This window comes from Dermochelys coriacea, chromosome 3 (genome assembly GCF_009764565.3).
Source record: "Dermochelys coriacea isolate rDerCor1 chromosome 3, rDerCor1.pri.v4, whole genome shotgun sequence".
NCBI lineage: Eukaryota > Metazoa > Chordata > Testudines > Dermochelyidae > Dermochelys > Dermochelys coriacea.
The window spans coordinates 201528502-201544387 of record NC_050070.1 but is presented as its reverse complement, the minus strand read 5'-3'; the positions used below and the strand labels follow the sequence as shown (position 1 = coordinate 201544387).

General features: G+C 42.4%; 1 protein-coding gene across 8 annotated transcripts in view; it reads right to left on the bottom strand.

The window, feature by feature from the left end:
• The window catches only part of PAK5 (p21 (RAC1) activated kinase 5), a 187141-nt gene that overhangs the window by 22745 nt on the left and 148510 nt on the right, over nucleotides 1-15886 (bottom strand). For all 8 annotated transcript variants that reach the window (XM_038397530.2, XM_038397522.2, XM_038397525.2 and 5 more), the window contains 2 exons: nucleotides 12086-12883; nucleotides 242-733 (listed from right to left, as the gene is read on the bottom strand). In XM_038397530.2, coding sequence (XP_038253458.1) covers nucleotides 242-733; nucleotides 12086-12883 — 1290 coding nt within the window. The remainder of the gene's footprint in view (nucleotides 1-241; nucleotides 734-12085; nucleotides 12884-15886) is intronic.

Here is a 15886-nt window from a genome sequence, read left to right as displayed (position 1 = left end):
AATGAAGTTTTACATTTGTTTACAAAAGTGACAAATATTCGGCTTGATGGTCAGTTTGTGACCTGCCCATAGTATGGGGCCACCCAAAATGGAGACTGTGACTCAGGAAGTTACAACTGAACTCACCACCCCTACCTTAGGAGGCTAAAGCCTTATCCACTGAGCACTGAGAGGATTTCTGTTTTGTTCCTCTCGGTGATTAGTAACCTGCAAAATTGTTCCCTCGTCCAAAATGGCTTACCTCATTGAAGAGTAATTCTCTTCTCTGCTGTTTCCTGAGATCCATTTTCTTCACTGCGACTTGCTTTCCAGTGTGCTTCTCAGTGGCAATGCAAACGATTCCCGTGGAGCCTTCTCCTATTTTGATAAAGTTGTCCAAGTATTCCCTGGGATCGCCAGGACTGACAACAAGCTGGAGGGCAGCTCTGAACTGTTCGTGTGACACCCTGGAGGGCTGCTGATCAGAGGATGAACCCCAGCTAGGTGGGGGATAAGCACTTGACGTGATACTTGGGGAGCTTGGGTAAGAAGCCGTGGAAATATAAGGAGAGCTTGACTGGAGGGCAGGCTGGTGATAATGAGAAGCTTTGTGATAGACTGAAGGATACTGGAAGCTACTACCTGAATAGCTAACTTTGCTTTGACTTTGAGGTAGCTTTGTTGGGCCTCTAGGGTAGGTATCTGATCCAGATAGTGGTGGGCTAACTACCATCTGTGCTCGATCGTAATCCACCTTCAAAAATTAAAACATGGCAAAGTTAACATGTTGTATTCAGCATTGATCGATGGCTGAAAATAATTGCAGATATTATGAGCATTCTAAACCTTATGTTATCAATGAAGTCATACCTCAGTTCCTCAGTACCATGGCGTGGCCACCTCCACTGTGATTTCTCATTTCTGAGGTCCCGACTTGGTTTTCCAACTTTCTCTTTTTGTGCACATTTAGTAAAAGAAAGCTCTAATCACAGACCCACTTGACACTCCCATTCCTCACCCCTTGCTTGGTTCTCAGCATGTTTCACTCTCTGGACCACCAGGAGGAACTCCAAGAATCACTGATGGTCCATAGATTGCCGAGGCGATAAGTAAAACTCCCTATCGCTTTATTTATTGTAGTCTTTAGGATTAGTGGAGCAGAAACAATCTGTTTATACCCAGTATCATGACTTCCCGAACAGATGGTATAATTTTGAGGGGAAGTGTCCTCTATGACCTAAATACCTGTTCCTTTTAAAGTGACACTCTGGTACCCTCTTGCTGAGAATAGAGATTTTTTTTAAATCACCCGTTTGGTGCATTCTGATCACAATAAAAATGTAGATTTTAGGACCTTTAGATCATCTAGTTGGCACTCCTGTGTATGACGGGCCAAAGAATTTCACCCAGTTACCCCTATATTGAGCCAAATAACTTGTATTTGATTAGAGTATACCTTCCAGGCATCCAAGTCTTGATCTAGTGGCTCACCACTTCCCTTAGTGGTTTGGGCCAGTGGTTAGTCACCCTCACAGTTAAAAATTTGGGCCTTATTTCTAATGTGAATTTGTCTGGTTTCAACTTCCAACCATTGGTCCTTGTATCTATATGCTGCAAACAAGTCACCTCTCAATCTTCTTTTTGATAAGATAAACAGATTGAGCTCCTTAAGTCTCTTGCTGTGTTAGCTCCTCCTTTCTCCAGCCACCCTCTTCCCCTTTCTTCTCTACAGCAGCTGGAAAGAGATATTGAGCTTGATTTTCCCTTTGCTTTCACAAGAGTAAAACAGGAGTAGCAAGTGAATGTAAAGCTACCTTTATTTCCCAATCAGTTTCAGTGCTGAGGAGAGCTCACGAGGGCTGGAAATCAAGCCCTAGTTCCTGAATCCTGCAAAGCGCATTGATAATGGACGGGACCATAAAGACATCACACAGGGCAGCCAATGTATGGACCCTCACCTGGTCAGCAGAGGTGCAAAGAACAAACAGGACATGCAGGAACTGTGACAGACACATTAGATGGCAATACACGGTGCACAGTGCAACAGATCTGATAGGCACCATATCTGTTCACAATACAATGGGTGCATTGGCAGTAATTACTGTGCTCAGGGGTACTGGAAAGACTTGTGTGTAGCTGCCATCCAGCATCCATTACCTAGCTGATGTCTGTGCCACACTGTCATCCTTACTGACATGCTAACACCAATTTACCTGCATCGCAACCTGTTAAGAGCTGAGGCAAAGAGATGCACAGAGGAAGCCATTTGCAATGCACAACAAGTTTTATAGGTCCTGTAAAACCGAGGAGCTATGCTACATATTCTTGACCGCCATCTCCTGGTACCTGGACTATTAACTATTTACATATATACAGATACAGACCACTCCTAGAATGAAACCAGGACTGACTGGGAGCTGGAAAGTTGTTCCCACTCCAATGGGCTGGGTGATAAGGCCCTGCTAGCATTGGTTGTACTCCTGTGCAATGTGACAATGTGGCCAAAAGACTGCCACTATTGAAGGGAGTGGGAGCTGGCAGCATAGACAGACGTATTTCGATTGGCTAGATCCCAGTCACATGCAGGGCAAATTGGACCCTGCCACCAGCTTAAAATCTCTTCCGCTGACGGCCCACCTCTCACCCTTTCTAGTTACCTACCCTTTCCTACTGATTGTGGAGCAGACACTTCCCTAACTGCTCTGTGTAGATAGACCACTGCACACCAGCACTGGTCCTAGCTTCCTACAACAGCACCGAAGAAGGTATGTAGAGTTATATGGCTCAAATGACAATGGTGCATTCATTTCAAATGCCTTGCTTATAGGATTCACACACTATAATTCTTCAGGGTCTTCCTTACAATTCCCCAAAACTGGTATTGCACCTATTGTTCTTCCCAATAATCTGAGCAACGTTGTAATGGGCACATGCTACAATAGATTAAACAGACAATAACCAAAACCATGAAAATTCAAACTAAGGGGTGCAGGGGAGAGTAATGATTATGTGAGCCTATAACCTATCTGAAATGGGTGTTTGGTCTTCATCGTTTTCAAAGTGGGCTTCCTTCAAGCAAGACAGAATGAGCAACAAGGAGACTAATTTAATTTCTTAAATGATTTTCCAGAATGACAAACTACTTAACTGCAGTGTCATACAACCCCTAATTTTCCTTTGAAATCAGAGACAATCTTGGATGAAATTATCTCAATAGGAGGCTTTAAAAAAACCCACAAGTGTAAGCATTATTCCTTTGATGGAAAAACAACTAACATCACATGCCCTATTTCCACTTAAAACTTCCTTTGCCTTAAAGTGTTTTCAAGCTTCTTCTCTGTAAAATAAATGAATTTTTTATATTCTCAGACAAGATGTTTGCTCATCCATACCTCTATTCAAACCCAAAAGGTATGGGCAAAAATACATGTAAGCAATTTTTTGGAAATGAATCTCAGTTTACAACATAGCAAAAATAGCCCATGACAATTTGTGTAATATCTCTGAGGAGGGTGCGGGGTGCATAGATACAGGCTCATGATGTAGCACAATTACAAATAATTATACCTATGAATTCATTTAATCAATCAATTCCACTGGCGGTGCACAGGGGTGGACAGGGCATAAAACTCTACACATCTCTCGGCCGCTACTATTACTGCTGGCTGTCAGCCAGGAGTCCCCTGATCCATGTTAGTTAAGTGCACATTAATCTGAATTTGGCAGCGTAATCAAGGACCCAACTGAACTGTGAAATTGAATTCTGCAGTGGAACATCATTTGACCATTTTATGCTACGGCTGAAAAAAAAAAATCTACCGCAGCATCAATTTATCACTGTAGCCTGCTGCATGGGAGAGAAGGAGTTTGTAGCCGAACTCTACTCAGTGGGGGAAAGAAACCTCGACGTGCCAAATTATATCAGTGTTTTCCAACATTCTGTGTAAAACACTTGCCCATCTTTTCATCTCAAATGCAGCTCTGAATGGGAGGAGGGTTTGCATGCTCTCAAAGGGCTGCTTAAATATTCCTCTTTGAAATGCGAAACAGACATCTTCTTTAACTTAAAAAGAACAAGAGGACTTGTGGCACCTGAGAGACTAACAAATTTATTCGAGCATCAAGCTTCCATGAGCTACATTGCATCCGATGAAGTGAGCTGTAGCTCATGATAGCTTATGCTCAAATAAATTTGTTAGCCTCTAAAGTGCCACAAGTACTCCTTTTCTTTTTGTGGATACAGACTAACACGGCTGCTACTCTGAAACCTTCTTTAACATGACTCTTTTGAGTCGTTGCAACCAATAATATGTAGCATGTACAAAAACACCAGACCGCATCGTACTGAAAGTAGCAGCTTCCTGAGAGAAGATTTTTATACAAGGTAAAGATACAAATAATTATAGGAATAGATCCATTTGATCCATCAAACAAAGTTTTCTATAAACTGCAAAGGGTTAGAGACCACTAGGGATTCTGCTGTTGCCAATCTAATTAATGCGCAAGGTGCCCAGATACTCTGGTGATGGGAGTACCTTATACATTTAGATCAATACATACATATAAGTCAATTATTTGAAATTTAAACTTAAGGATGCTATCTGTTTTCAGAATTTTAAAATGAAAATTAATCGGTTCAGCAAAACTCCTGAAAAATATAGTGTACTTGCTAATACATTTTGTAGCATTTGATAACCTGGCTTACAATACCATTCAAAACCATTCATTTCTGGAATACAATGAAATGTAACAAAAATACACAGGGAAAAGCCATTAAATCAGCTAACTTCTCATTTTTAGCCACATCGTAATACAGTTCTTCACATCACTGCACAATCAAACAGATACTATTTCATTAATGCTTCTATTTATATTATGGTATTCAATTAGCCTCCCAAAGGAAACCCTTTAAAAGACCATAAAAAATCTCAGCATAGGCCTCATTAAAGATCAGGTCAACAGGGCAGATTAGGTTCTGACATGAAATTCATCAAAGCGCTGCACTGTAATGGGACATGTTTCAGAGTAGCAGCCGTGTTAGTCTGTATTCGCAAAAAGAAAAGGAGTACTTGTGGCACCTTAGAGACTAACAAATTTATTAGAGCATAAGCTTTCGTGAGCTACAGCTCACTTCATCGGATGCAACTTCCGATGAAGTGAGCTGTAGCTCACGAAAGCTTATGCTCTAATAAATTTGTTAGTCTCTAAGGTGCCACAAGTACTCCTTTTCTTTTTGTAATGGGACATGCGTCTGCTGCTGTGCGGGTTGGTTCACTGCCCCACAATGCTACTCAAATGTGTGCATGCTCATTTCAGCCCTGAGGTCTTTCGGTCGTTACAAAGGGGTATCGCAAGATGTTTAAAGTAATTTTACCTTTCGTGTTGATGACAGTACTGCATATTTTGTAACACCAGAAATTACAGATCGTTAATATGGTATTAGGAGGAAACACCTGCTTATTCACATGCAAACTAAGACCCTGATCCTGTAACATGATATACAGGGGCAGGCCCTTCACCCGTCTGGAGTGCCGCTAAATTTTTCATAGAAGCAGCCAGCAGGAGCACTGTAGAAAAGGCCCATCTCAGAAATGGCTGCCCCAACCCCCCAGCTGAAGAATTTGGTATCCTATGGGAGGGAACCAAGGTGGAAAATAAGGACGAATATCTTAAAAGGGGACCCCCCTTTCCACAGAGGTAGAATGGCCTGATCATTGATCATGAACCTAGTCCCACCAGGAGATGGGGATGCCACAGGAGGGTGCGGAGAGGCTGTGGTGACAGGAGATTCAATCACAAGACATAATGATAGCTAGTTATATGGTGATCGAGAACTGCTTGGTGACTTGCCTGCCAGATCCAAAGGTGGCGGGTCGAATGCTTACTGGAGGGCCCAGGGCACTCACCCCCTCCTGCACCCCAATTCCCTTCCCAAGCCCAGAGCCCCCTCCCACACTCTGAACCCTTCGGCCCAATCCCCCATCCTGGAGCCCCCTCCTGCACCCCTAACCCCTCATTCCTAGCCCCATCCCAGAGCCTAGACCCCCAACTGGAGCCCTCACCCCCTTCTGCACCCCAATCCCCTGCCCCAGACTGGAGCCACCTCCTGCACCCAAACCCCTCATCCCCGGCCCCACCCCAGAGCCAGAGCCCTCACCTCCTCCTGCACCCCAACCTCTTGCCCCAGCCTGGTGAAAATGAGCGAGTGAGCGAGTGTGGGGGAGAACGAGTGATGGAAGGAGCAGGGACGGAATGAGTGGGCGGTGGGGTCTTGGAGAAGGGGCGGGGCAAGGGTGGAGTTTGTGATTATGCTACATGTCAGTACCAGTGACGTCAGGCTGTACAGGAGAGGAGGCCTGTAAAATAAATGGAGATTATTAGGGAATGAGACTAATGTCTAGGGCTTCTCCAGTAGAGATCACTGAAATCTTCCTCTGCCACACGCATGCTGAGCTAGACAGGAATAATAGCAGGGTTTCAATATGCGAATGAGAAGATGCCATAAAAAAGGAAGGGGTTATCCTCATTAGTCACCGAGAAAAGGAAGGGAGAGCCTATACTTAAGGATTGGCTCCACCTTAACTAAAAGGCAAGTTGCCTGCAGGCACAGAATATCTATAAGAAATTTAGGGTGGGGAGGTATAATTTAAACCAGGATCTGGGGAAAACCAGCCAGGTGCTGAGGAGCAGACAAAGATTTCTGTTAGGTATGGCAATAATACAAAAGTAAGCTGATGTTGGGCAGTGATGGATAGGGCAGAAATTACAACCATGCTGGAGGAGGGACAGGATGGGATCACACAGGTAGATTCCGGAAAAAAAACCAACAAGGTGTCACATAAAGGAATTAAAGAATAGGCGTATGGTCAAAACACAAAACTTATAAAGGACTGTATATCAAGAGGAGGAGCTTAAAGGAAAAACAGGTGAACTAAAAAACCTGACAATAGAAGAGGACCTTAGCCTAATAAGCATTTCTGGAACACAGTGGAATGACAAAGACAGATGGGATACTGTAGTATCTGAGTATCAACCAAGCAGGAAGGATATATTAGGTCATGGAGGTATGGGAGTACCTAAAAGATTCCACTGAACCTAATGAGATATTTCTACAGGGAGAGAGCATTTCTGTCCATGCAGATCCTCCTGTAAGGTCAAGTCATAAGAATACACATGTTAGAAGGGTTATACTGCTGATCTTCAGACAGTTGAAGGAGATCAAAGAAGCAACTAAATGTAATAATGGCCCACTTCAGCTACTTGCAATATAAAATGACCAAATGTCTCACTAGGATATGATTTAGGGAGAATGTCTTGACACCTTTTACAATTGCACCTCGAAACAGCTACTTTTAGAGCACAAAAGAGGAGAGGCTACTCTCAGCGGAGTCTTAAATCTCACCCAGGAGTCGATTCAAGAAGTAATTGTAGTTGATCCATTGCTGCTGAGGCCTGGTCTGACCTGAGTGATTAACACATTGGGGGAGGCCTTATTTTGTAGAAGATAGAATTAGGGAGGTAAATGAATTATTAGGATGAAAACAGGACATTTGTGCTAAATAAGGGAAGTACGTAGGTCAGTAGGCTAAAAAGACAGAATGTCTGAGCCAGCTAAGATAAGAGAAAGAACACCCAGGGGATTATTTACTATGAACTAGATAACAAGGGACAAAATAAGTTAGGAATGAAGAGATAAAATAAAGAGGAAGTCGAAACATGGACAGCGCGTGGACAGAGCATACGGTACAGCGATTCTGTACCAAGTAACCAAGCCAATCCTAAAATGTATAATGCGATGTATAGTAAATGCAATGAGATGCGTCAGTGTATATAAAGAGAGAGAGAGTTTCTGTGTAACTTTGGAGCTATGATGTACCCTGCATCCCACCCCCCCCATCCCGCATTTGAGTCTGATCAACTTAGCGTCCCGTTGCTCTATGCCAAATAAAAATAGCTGAGTGACAAATTCTGGAGTCAAACTGAGTTCTTGGGAAGACGAGTGGAAAGAGTTCTTAGAGGGAACCCCAACTTCCATTACATACTTGTAGCCACACTATAATTAAGTTCAACATCCTCATATGAGGGGCTGTATCATAAACTAGCACTGTGACTTTAATTTTAAAAGGGGAATTAAAAATAAAAGTGAAGAGGGGTAATCCAGAAAAGACCCTACACATGACTAAATTAAAATCCTTACATTCCGCAGGGAGGCTTCTGTAGCATAAGACAATAGAGTCTCTAGAGGTATGTGTTCCCTTAAACTAAAAAGGAAGCAAGAAGGTAATACAAAACAGAAGAGATTAAATCATCACTTGATGATTGCCTGTTCTGTTCATCCCCTCTGGGGCACCTGGCATTGGCCACTGTCGGAAGACAGGATACTGGGCTAGATGGATCTTTGGCATGGTCGTTCTTACATTTCTGATGTTTAAATGGCAAGTTGCAAGAGATTAGGAAAAGCCAAACAGGTAACCTTCAAAAATGGAAATCCAGCCCAAGTGAAGCCAAGGGAAAGAAATAAACTCTGGTAGTAAAAATGTAAAATGAAAGTTAGGATGATGAGGAGGGGATTTGAAGAGCAAATAGCCAAAGATATATAAACAAATAACAAGAAATACGTATACCAAAAGCAGGGAACCTGTAAGAGAATTGGGGGGGTCTTTGAGGCAGTCAGGGAACAAAGGGATATGCCTAAGGTTGACAAGAGAAGCATAATTTTTCTTGATCAGCCTTCAACACAGAAGGAGATACCTAACCCAAACCTACACTTTTCAGCTAGCAAAATGTCAGAGATTGGTATCCTATTTACCCCCTCATGACTTAAGAGCAAGGGGATATGTAGTAAAACTGAAAAGTGACACATTTAAAGCTGGTAAAAGTACAGCATTATTAATCTTTGGAATTCATTGCCATAAGGTATCATAAAGGCCAAGAAATTAAAATGCTTAAAAAAAGGATTAAATGTTTATATAAACATCCACATCTATATCAGCTAGGAAACAAAATGTATACAGGCTACAAACCCTCCTGGTTCAGCGCAAGTTTGACTTCAGTTGGCTTTGGATCAAACCCAAAGGGCACACACCAACCTCTCATTGAAGGAGGTTAGGAAGAAACTTGCCCTACCTTTCTCTAAAGCAGACGGTACGGTCCTGTTGGAGACATGATACCTTCTACTTGGACCACCAGTCCCATCCGATAAATTAATGAGACAGTATGCATATGTGAAGAGCCATCTTCCTGGATCCCATTGTAAAGTTGGAGTTAAATACATAAGGCCAAATACATCCCTGGTGTAACATCACTGAATTCACTTGAGTTACACCTGGTGTAACATCACTGAATTCACTTGAGTTACACCAGGGATGAATCTGAGGTACATGGTATATCAGATGAAACAGCTGCAAGTAATATTGAACTAAATCTACCCTTCAGACTTATTAGCTGTAATTACTATTTTTCCTGAATATATTTTTAAAGCCATGCATTTGTGTCTGCAGATTTTTTCAATACATACTTTTTCCCTTTTAATTATACTTTAAAAGCAATCTCAGTGGTAAGATAACTGATTCAAGACCTGATTCTCATTTAGTAAACTCATTTAACAAACCATTGTCTCGCTAATGCCTCTCTGCAGAGGAAACTCTCTGGCAATCATCCGTAGACAAAACACTGCTGTTCAGTTCCTAGGGTTGCTGATGGGGTTGGGAATGGTAACTGCTGCATAGAACGGTGAATCATCAAGTATCGAATGCACCACGGTTGTAGGAATGTTTTCAGAGTTCTAAGGAACGCATAGCTGACAATGAATCTTGCAGGGAGGCACTTTTTCCAAAGAGCCTACCATGCACTGATCCTTTCAAAATATACCTCTTTCTACAGTCCTGTTTAAGAGACCAATCCTGCAAATTTAAAAATTTTATTAAAGCCAATGTTAAACAAATTATATAATACACAGGTTAAGAAAAGCATAGTGCTTGAGTTAGCCACAGGTGACCAAAACATCCCTTAAACATAAATGACATTGCTTAGACTTTGCTTAACACAAATGAGCACCGAAGGGGCATTCAAAGAGACTTCGTGGCTGGGAACTCTTCTGTCCCCTGGGGTTTGGCCGGAAACCCAAAAGCAAACTGCTTGCCCGAATTTAATTTGGGCTAAACCTCCTCGGTTTACTTCTAATAGGCCCGGGCACTAATTAGAACTTTGGGTGGCAACATCAGCAGAGGAGCCAAGGAGTGGGTGAGCATGAAGTGTGAACAAGCCTTTCACATCCCTCCGGCCTACAGTCACAAAATATTTCTGGTAGAAATATTTCAACTGCTGCTTTCTGTTCTGGAGGTAAATAGAATCAATTTTCCAGGGCTCTCAACCCAGCCCATGTCATGAGCATTAAAATATTCCATTATACAACAATAAAACAGATATCATCCCTTGGAAGAAGTGCTCAGCAAGTCAATACCTTGGAAAACCAGGCCGCTTTTTACTTAGGCATCTGAATGTGGACTTAGATGTCTCAGTTTAGGCCCCCAAGCTTGTATATTTTGGCCATTTTCCCCTGTATAACCCTTAGGAACAAGCTATGTCTGATGCTGGTAAGCCAAGTGTCGGCTCTGGCCAAGACCTAGGCGTCAGCTGAGAACTGACACACTCACAGCTGGAAACCAGGCCAATTCACTTGTGTATTAGTATAGATCAAAGTGACTGTTAATGAGAGTGTATTTGGTGTTTAAACTTCAGGAAGACTAATGGGATGTTACATGTCTGGTGTTCACATATCTGTATCCTGTTTTAATGGAATAGCAAACATTTACATTATCTATATCCCTGCAACTAAATAACCCATCAAATGAGAAAGAAGCCTTGTGTAATGTAAATGAAGATCTGTAACAGGAAAGTGCTAATTCTTGCTCATTTAAAGGCCAGTGGTTATTGTGTGTGATGATCAGAGAACAAAGACTCTAACTGCGCTCCATCATCGAAGAAAGACACCCCCCCACCCTTCATCTCTGGACTGTTTGGATTCTAACAAGGAAGAATTAACCAAATGAGAAAACAGAGATCCCCAGAGTTACTCTGATTAGCCCTAATGGCTTTTTGGAAACTGACAGATTACTACATCTCTGCTACCCCTTGAAATTATAGACTGTGACTCACTGTACATATATTTGTACCTGCTTTAACATCGCAATAACTCTCATTCCTTTGTTTGAGTTAATAAACCCTTCGTGAGTTTACTATAGAATTGGCTACCAGCATTGTTTTTGGTGTGAGACCCAGGATGCAAATTGACCTGGGTGAGTGACTGGTCTCTTGGGACTGGGTGCAACCTGAATATTTTGTGATTTTTTTTTTGTAAAAGTGACCATTTTTCACATAGTCCAGCTTGTCTGGGTGGCAAGATAGACTGGAGTGTCTAAGGGAACAGTCTCCGACTCGAGGTGGTGGAATCTCCTTTCTTAGAGGTTTTTAAGGTCAGGCTTGACAAAGCCCTGGCTGGGATGATTTAGTTGGGGATTGGTCCTGCTTTGAGCAAGGGCTTTGACGAGATGACCTCCTGAGGTTCCTTCCAACCCTGAGATTCTATGATTCTAAGACTACTGTAATACTTCGGGAGTTCACATTTGGTACAGGGTCAGTGAAATCTAATGATAGAACATACCACCAGCCTGGGGAGGGGGGGTCTGCCCTGCTTTTGACAGTCTGTCCTGATAGAGGCACAGTCATAAACCACTCCAGACAGCGTGACACCATAAATTAAGGGACTTTCCAGGGTTAACAATTAAAAGATGTAGCATTTTAATTGGTAACCCCTGACAATCCTTTACTGTACAGCTCTTCCCTCAGTGTTTTAGAGGGAAAATAAAAGGAACCTAATCAGACGCCTAAGGAAAAGCAGCCTTGTATTCAAAGGTATTGCCTTGCTGAGCACTTGCAGCTCCCAGTGAAATCAAGGGGAGCTATAGGTGCTGAGCACTTCGGGAAATCAGACCACTTTTACTTAGGTGCCTAACTATGGATTCAAGTGCCCAGCTTTATACAACCACCTTTGGAAACTGTTGGTCACACCTGTGAAAGTGGTAGCACCCACAGATGTTAATATTACCTTTGGAATGCCTGCTGCCGTTTCTGACAAGCGAGGGTAGGTGTATGAATTATACGAATGCCCTTGCTGATTTGATTTAAAAGCACTTGCTCCGTATGGCATGACTGGTTCCTGTAGACCCGAACCTGATCTGGATCTCTGTCTCATGGCTGGCTGAGGACTTGTCTGGTTTACATATGATGACTTTGGTCTTTTGTCATAATCATCCTTGTCTGGTCCATTTCCCCAGTCGCTGTCACTGTATTCCCGTCTCTCTTTTGAGCACTCGCTCTGCACTGAAGTTCTAGATGGAGCATAGTGAAAGGATTCTCTGTAGTCTAGAGATGATCCACTAAGAATCCTTTGATATTCCAACTTTAGGCCACTATACTCAATTGGTTTGCTTTTTGTTTCCATGTGTGTAAGGTAATCTGGAAGGAACCTTGAGATGTCTGACTTTAGGGACTTAATTTCTGAATAACAGGGGTCTCTGGGTTTTGTTTTCATCACATGTCCATTCTGTTTTGGGGTGAAGCTACCATGGCAGTATCTGTCTAACTCTTCCCCATAAAAACTCTTGTCTCTGTATTTTTCAGTGTCATATTCTGTAGTGGTGTCTGACTCACTGGAATACTGAGAATATGTGATATAACCATTTTCTTCCTGGTGGCTTTGTACATGGTTTGAATTTCCTTGGTGTGGAGTGGGAGGACTTTCCTTCCGTAGGGAATTAGAGCGTGTCACTGAGATATTGTCAAATTCTTCCAGCAGGCCATTGATTGAAGTATCCTTTTGAGGTTTGTTTCCTCTAACGATAGTCTGGGAACAGAAAATTGCTTTGATTAAATACAGTCTTCTATTTAATATTTGACTGATAAAACCTCTGAACAAAATGATCTAGCAAGCAATACATTCAGAGGTTATGTTCTATTCTCCTATCAGGTAGCTCATTTGAAGGAAAAAACGTATTTTTACCAATAATTACTTTACTGCAGAATCATGCAGAGACAGACACACAATTATCGGCTGAGATTACCAAAAGAAACTAGCGATTCTGGATGTTTCAATTTTGGGTGTCTAATTTAAAAGACCTTAAAAAGGGTCAAATTTTCAGAAGCAGGATATTCAGCTCTCAAAAAATGGAGGCACCTCAAATTACTAGACACTTTTGAAAATCTTGGTACTATTATATTCATTATTATTTGCTGCTCATCTGCATCAGATAAGGCTAATAGTCTGAAGCTAGTGTACGGTATAAGGATAAGCTAAAAGAAAATCATTCCACAGTCTGCATTCACTTATACGTTTGAATGTGGAGAAGAGTCAGAATGGAAAGTAGTGTGCAATTTACTGGGCACTATTTTCTTTCAAAACAATATCTGTGAGTGTAATAGGACCACCCCAAGTAATTACACTGGAGTTCATCTAACATTAGACACCGAGGGGGAAATAAAAATAAAGTGTAAAACCTAAATACCTACCTCTTATGTCATGTACAGAGGGGATATTCACAGCTTTCAGCAGGCCACCTGGCTCCAATAATATCTTTAATTAACCAAGTATCTTTTGAAGGGCTAAATCATGGCCCTGGGACATCCACAGTGTGGGAGCTGCATGGGCTGACCAGGCTGTGGTAAGTTTTCCTATATCCTAAATGCTGCATAGTTATCCACCCTCTCTCCTTTCTGTTCCCATTTCTGCAGCCCTGGGGATGGAGTGACCTCCACAGCCCTCAATGGGACAGAATGCATGAGCTCCCTCTCCCCAAACTGCTTCCTACCACTCAACCACTCAACACCTGCTCCCTACTAATTCCAACCCAGGATAATGGGCCTCATAACTGGCACGTAAGGGTACACATGAAATCAGCCACGCTTGATTTCTGCGCTTGTCTATCAGGGATTGAACTATTTTTTGACTCATTACAGCTAACAGTGTAGCATACGATTATAGCAATGATACTAATATTGATTAATCATCAACTCCTACTGCGAGGGTCAGAAAGAACCATTGTGACATGTGTACATTTCCTGTGAGAATGAGATGGACTGATCACGGGCCAGCTGGTGTGAATCAGTGCAGATATAAATGATGTCAAATTTGCTTTGGGTATTCACACCAGCTGAGTAGGTGGGCCTCTATTTTTAACTTGTTGAGTTTGTAAATAGAACTTAGCCAGCCTAGGGAGATATCCTGTAGCAGTACTTTTGTGTTATCATTCTGTGTCTTTATGATCCCCACCTTGTATGTGCCACAGAGCACGGCTTCAAGGGGACTTCTGGTGCTTCATCCACCAGGGACACAGAGGGGAGGGGGCTACTGGATCCCTGACTACGTGGATGATCCCCACGAAGAGATGGCCCACAGAAGAGGTCATCGCAACTCTGAGACTGCAACCGCTGCTCTGGAGCCTTGGTGGGAAAGTCTCCTTCCCAACATCTGATCCCCACTGACTTCCTCAACGTATAGCCTGGCTATTGAGGTTCTGCACTGGCTTTAAGTGTAGACCAGGCTTCAGATTTTGTGGAGCTGCTAGAGAGTGGGTTTGAAATACAATCTTGGGCATTGAGCCTAATCCCTGTTTAATTCCATCACAGACTATGGAGGCTTTCCCAGAAGCGCATAACCCCCGACATCCTCGTACAGCTCAGGCTGAGTCATTCGGACCAGTGCTGACTGGATACAGCAAGAAGGTATCTGTGAAAGGCAGCTGTGATAGGAATTATCAGCAAAACCAAGCATTTGTTTTATAAAAACAAATACTTCTAGAGAAACCTGATGGCACTCATTGAATTGTGGAAGTTTAGTTAGTAGATGAAAGGAATGTAGCCATTGTGACGCTATTTGAATGACTTCAGATAGTGTGGTATGATATCGCACAAACCCCAACTTAAAATATTCATTTAAGCTGGCCTAGATCACTGGCATAGGGGCTGAAAACTGGCTGAAGGACAAAAACCAATGGGCATCTTATTGTCACTATCATCATTACTAGGGGATAAAGAGTATTATTGGTCGGCACAGGTTAACATTTTCAGAAGCACTTATTTCACTTAGGAGCTTCACTCCCATCAACTTTTAGTAGGACACAGGTGCTTCTGAAAATTGAATAGCCAGTCACTACCCCCAGAGAGTTTATAATCTAGACAGACAACAAAAGAATGCTCTGGAAGACATGGAAGATGGTGCTCTGGGTAGAGCTATATTTTTCTTATCATCTATAGATATTGACATTGACAGATAGGTAAGATAGATATCAATAGATGAGATAGACACCTGGCATAGCTATATCTGTCTGTCTATATACCAAATTTGTTAATGGTGTGGAGACACTTCTACTGTCCTAGGATTGCATTTGTAGGCTTTGAAGGAAAGTTAAATGGTGCTGTATCAGTAGGGAAGGTGTCCACTTGGGTCTTGCAGTGCTTGGCTGGGCTTTAGTCATTTAGTTCTTTGATTTGGGCCTACTGACAAATGTTTAGGGGCATGATGTTTATTTTATTTGGTTAGTAATGATGGTCCAGATCACCCTTTCCTGCTGGAGGGGACTGTGGGGGAAAGGGAGATAAACTCTATGAAGTTCCCCTAGCTGAATTGCCTCAAAATTATTCTCTTGGAGAGACAGGTGGCGGGATTTGTCCCCATGTGGAAGTAACAGGGGTTAAGGGTGGTAGGGTTTTTGGCTCTTTTCTTTTTTGGCCCCACCATTCTGTTTTGCCCCTACAATTCCCTTTTGATTGGTCAACGGTAAGCAATTGACCTCCCTCTCTCCTTCTGCACTGATATGTGGATACCCACACTCAGAAGGTCTCCCCTCACACG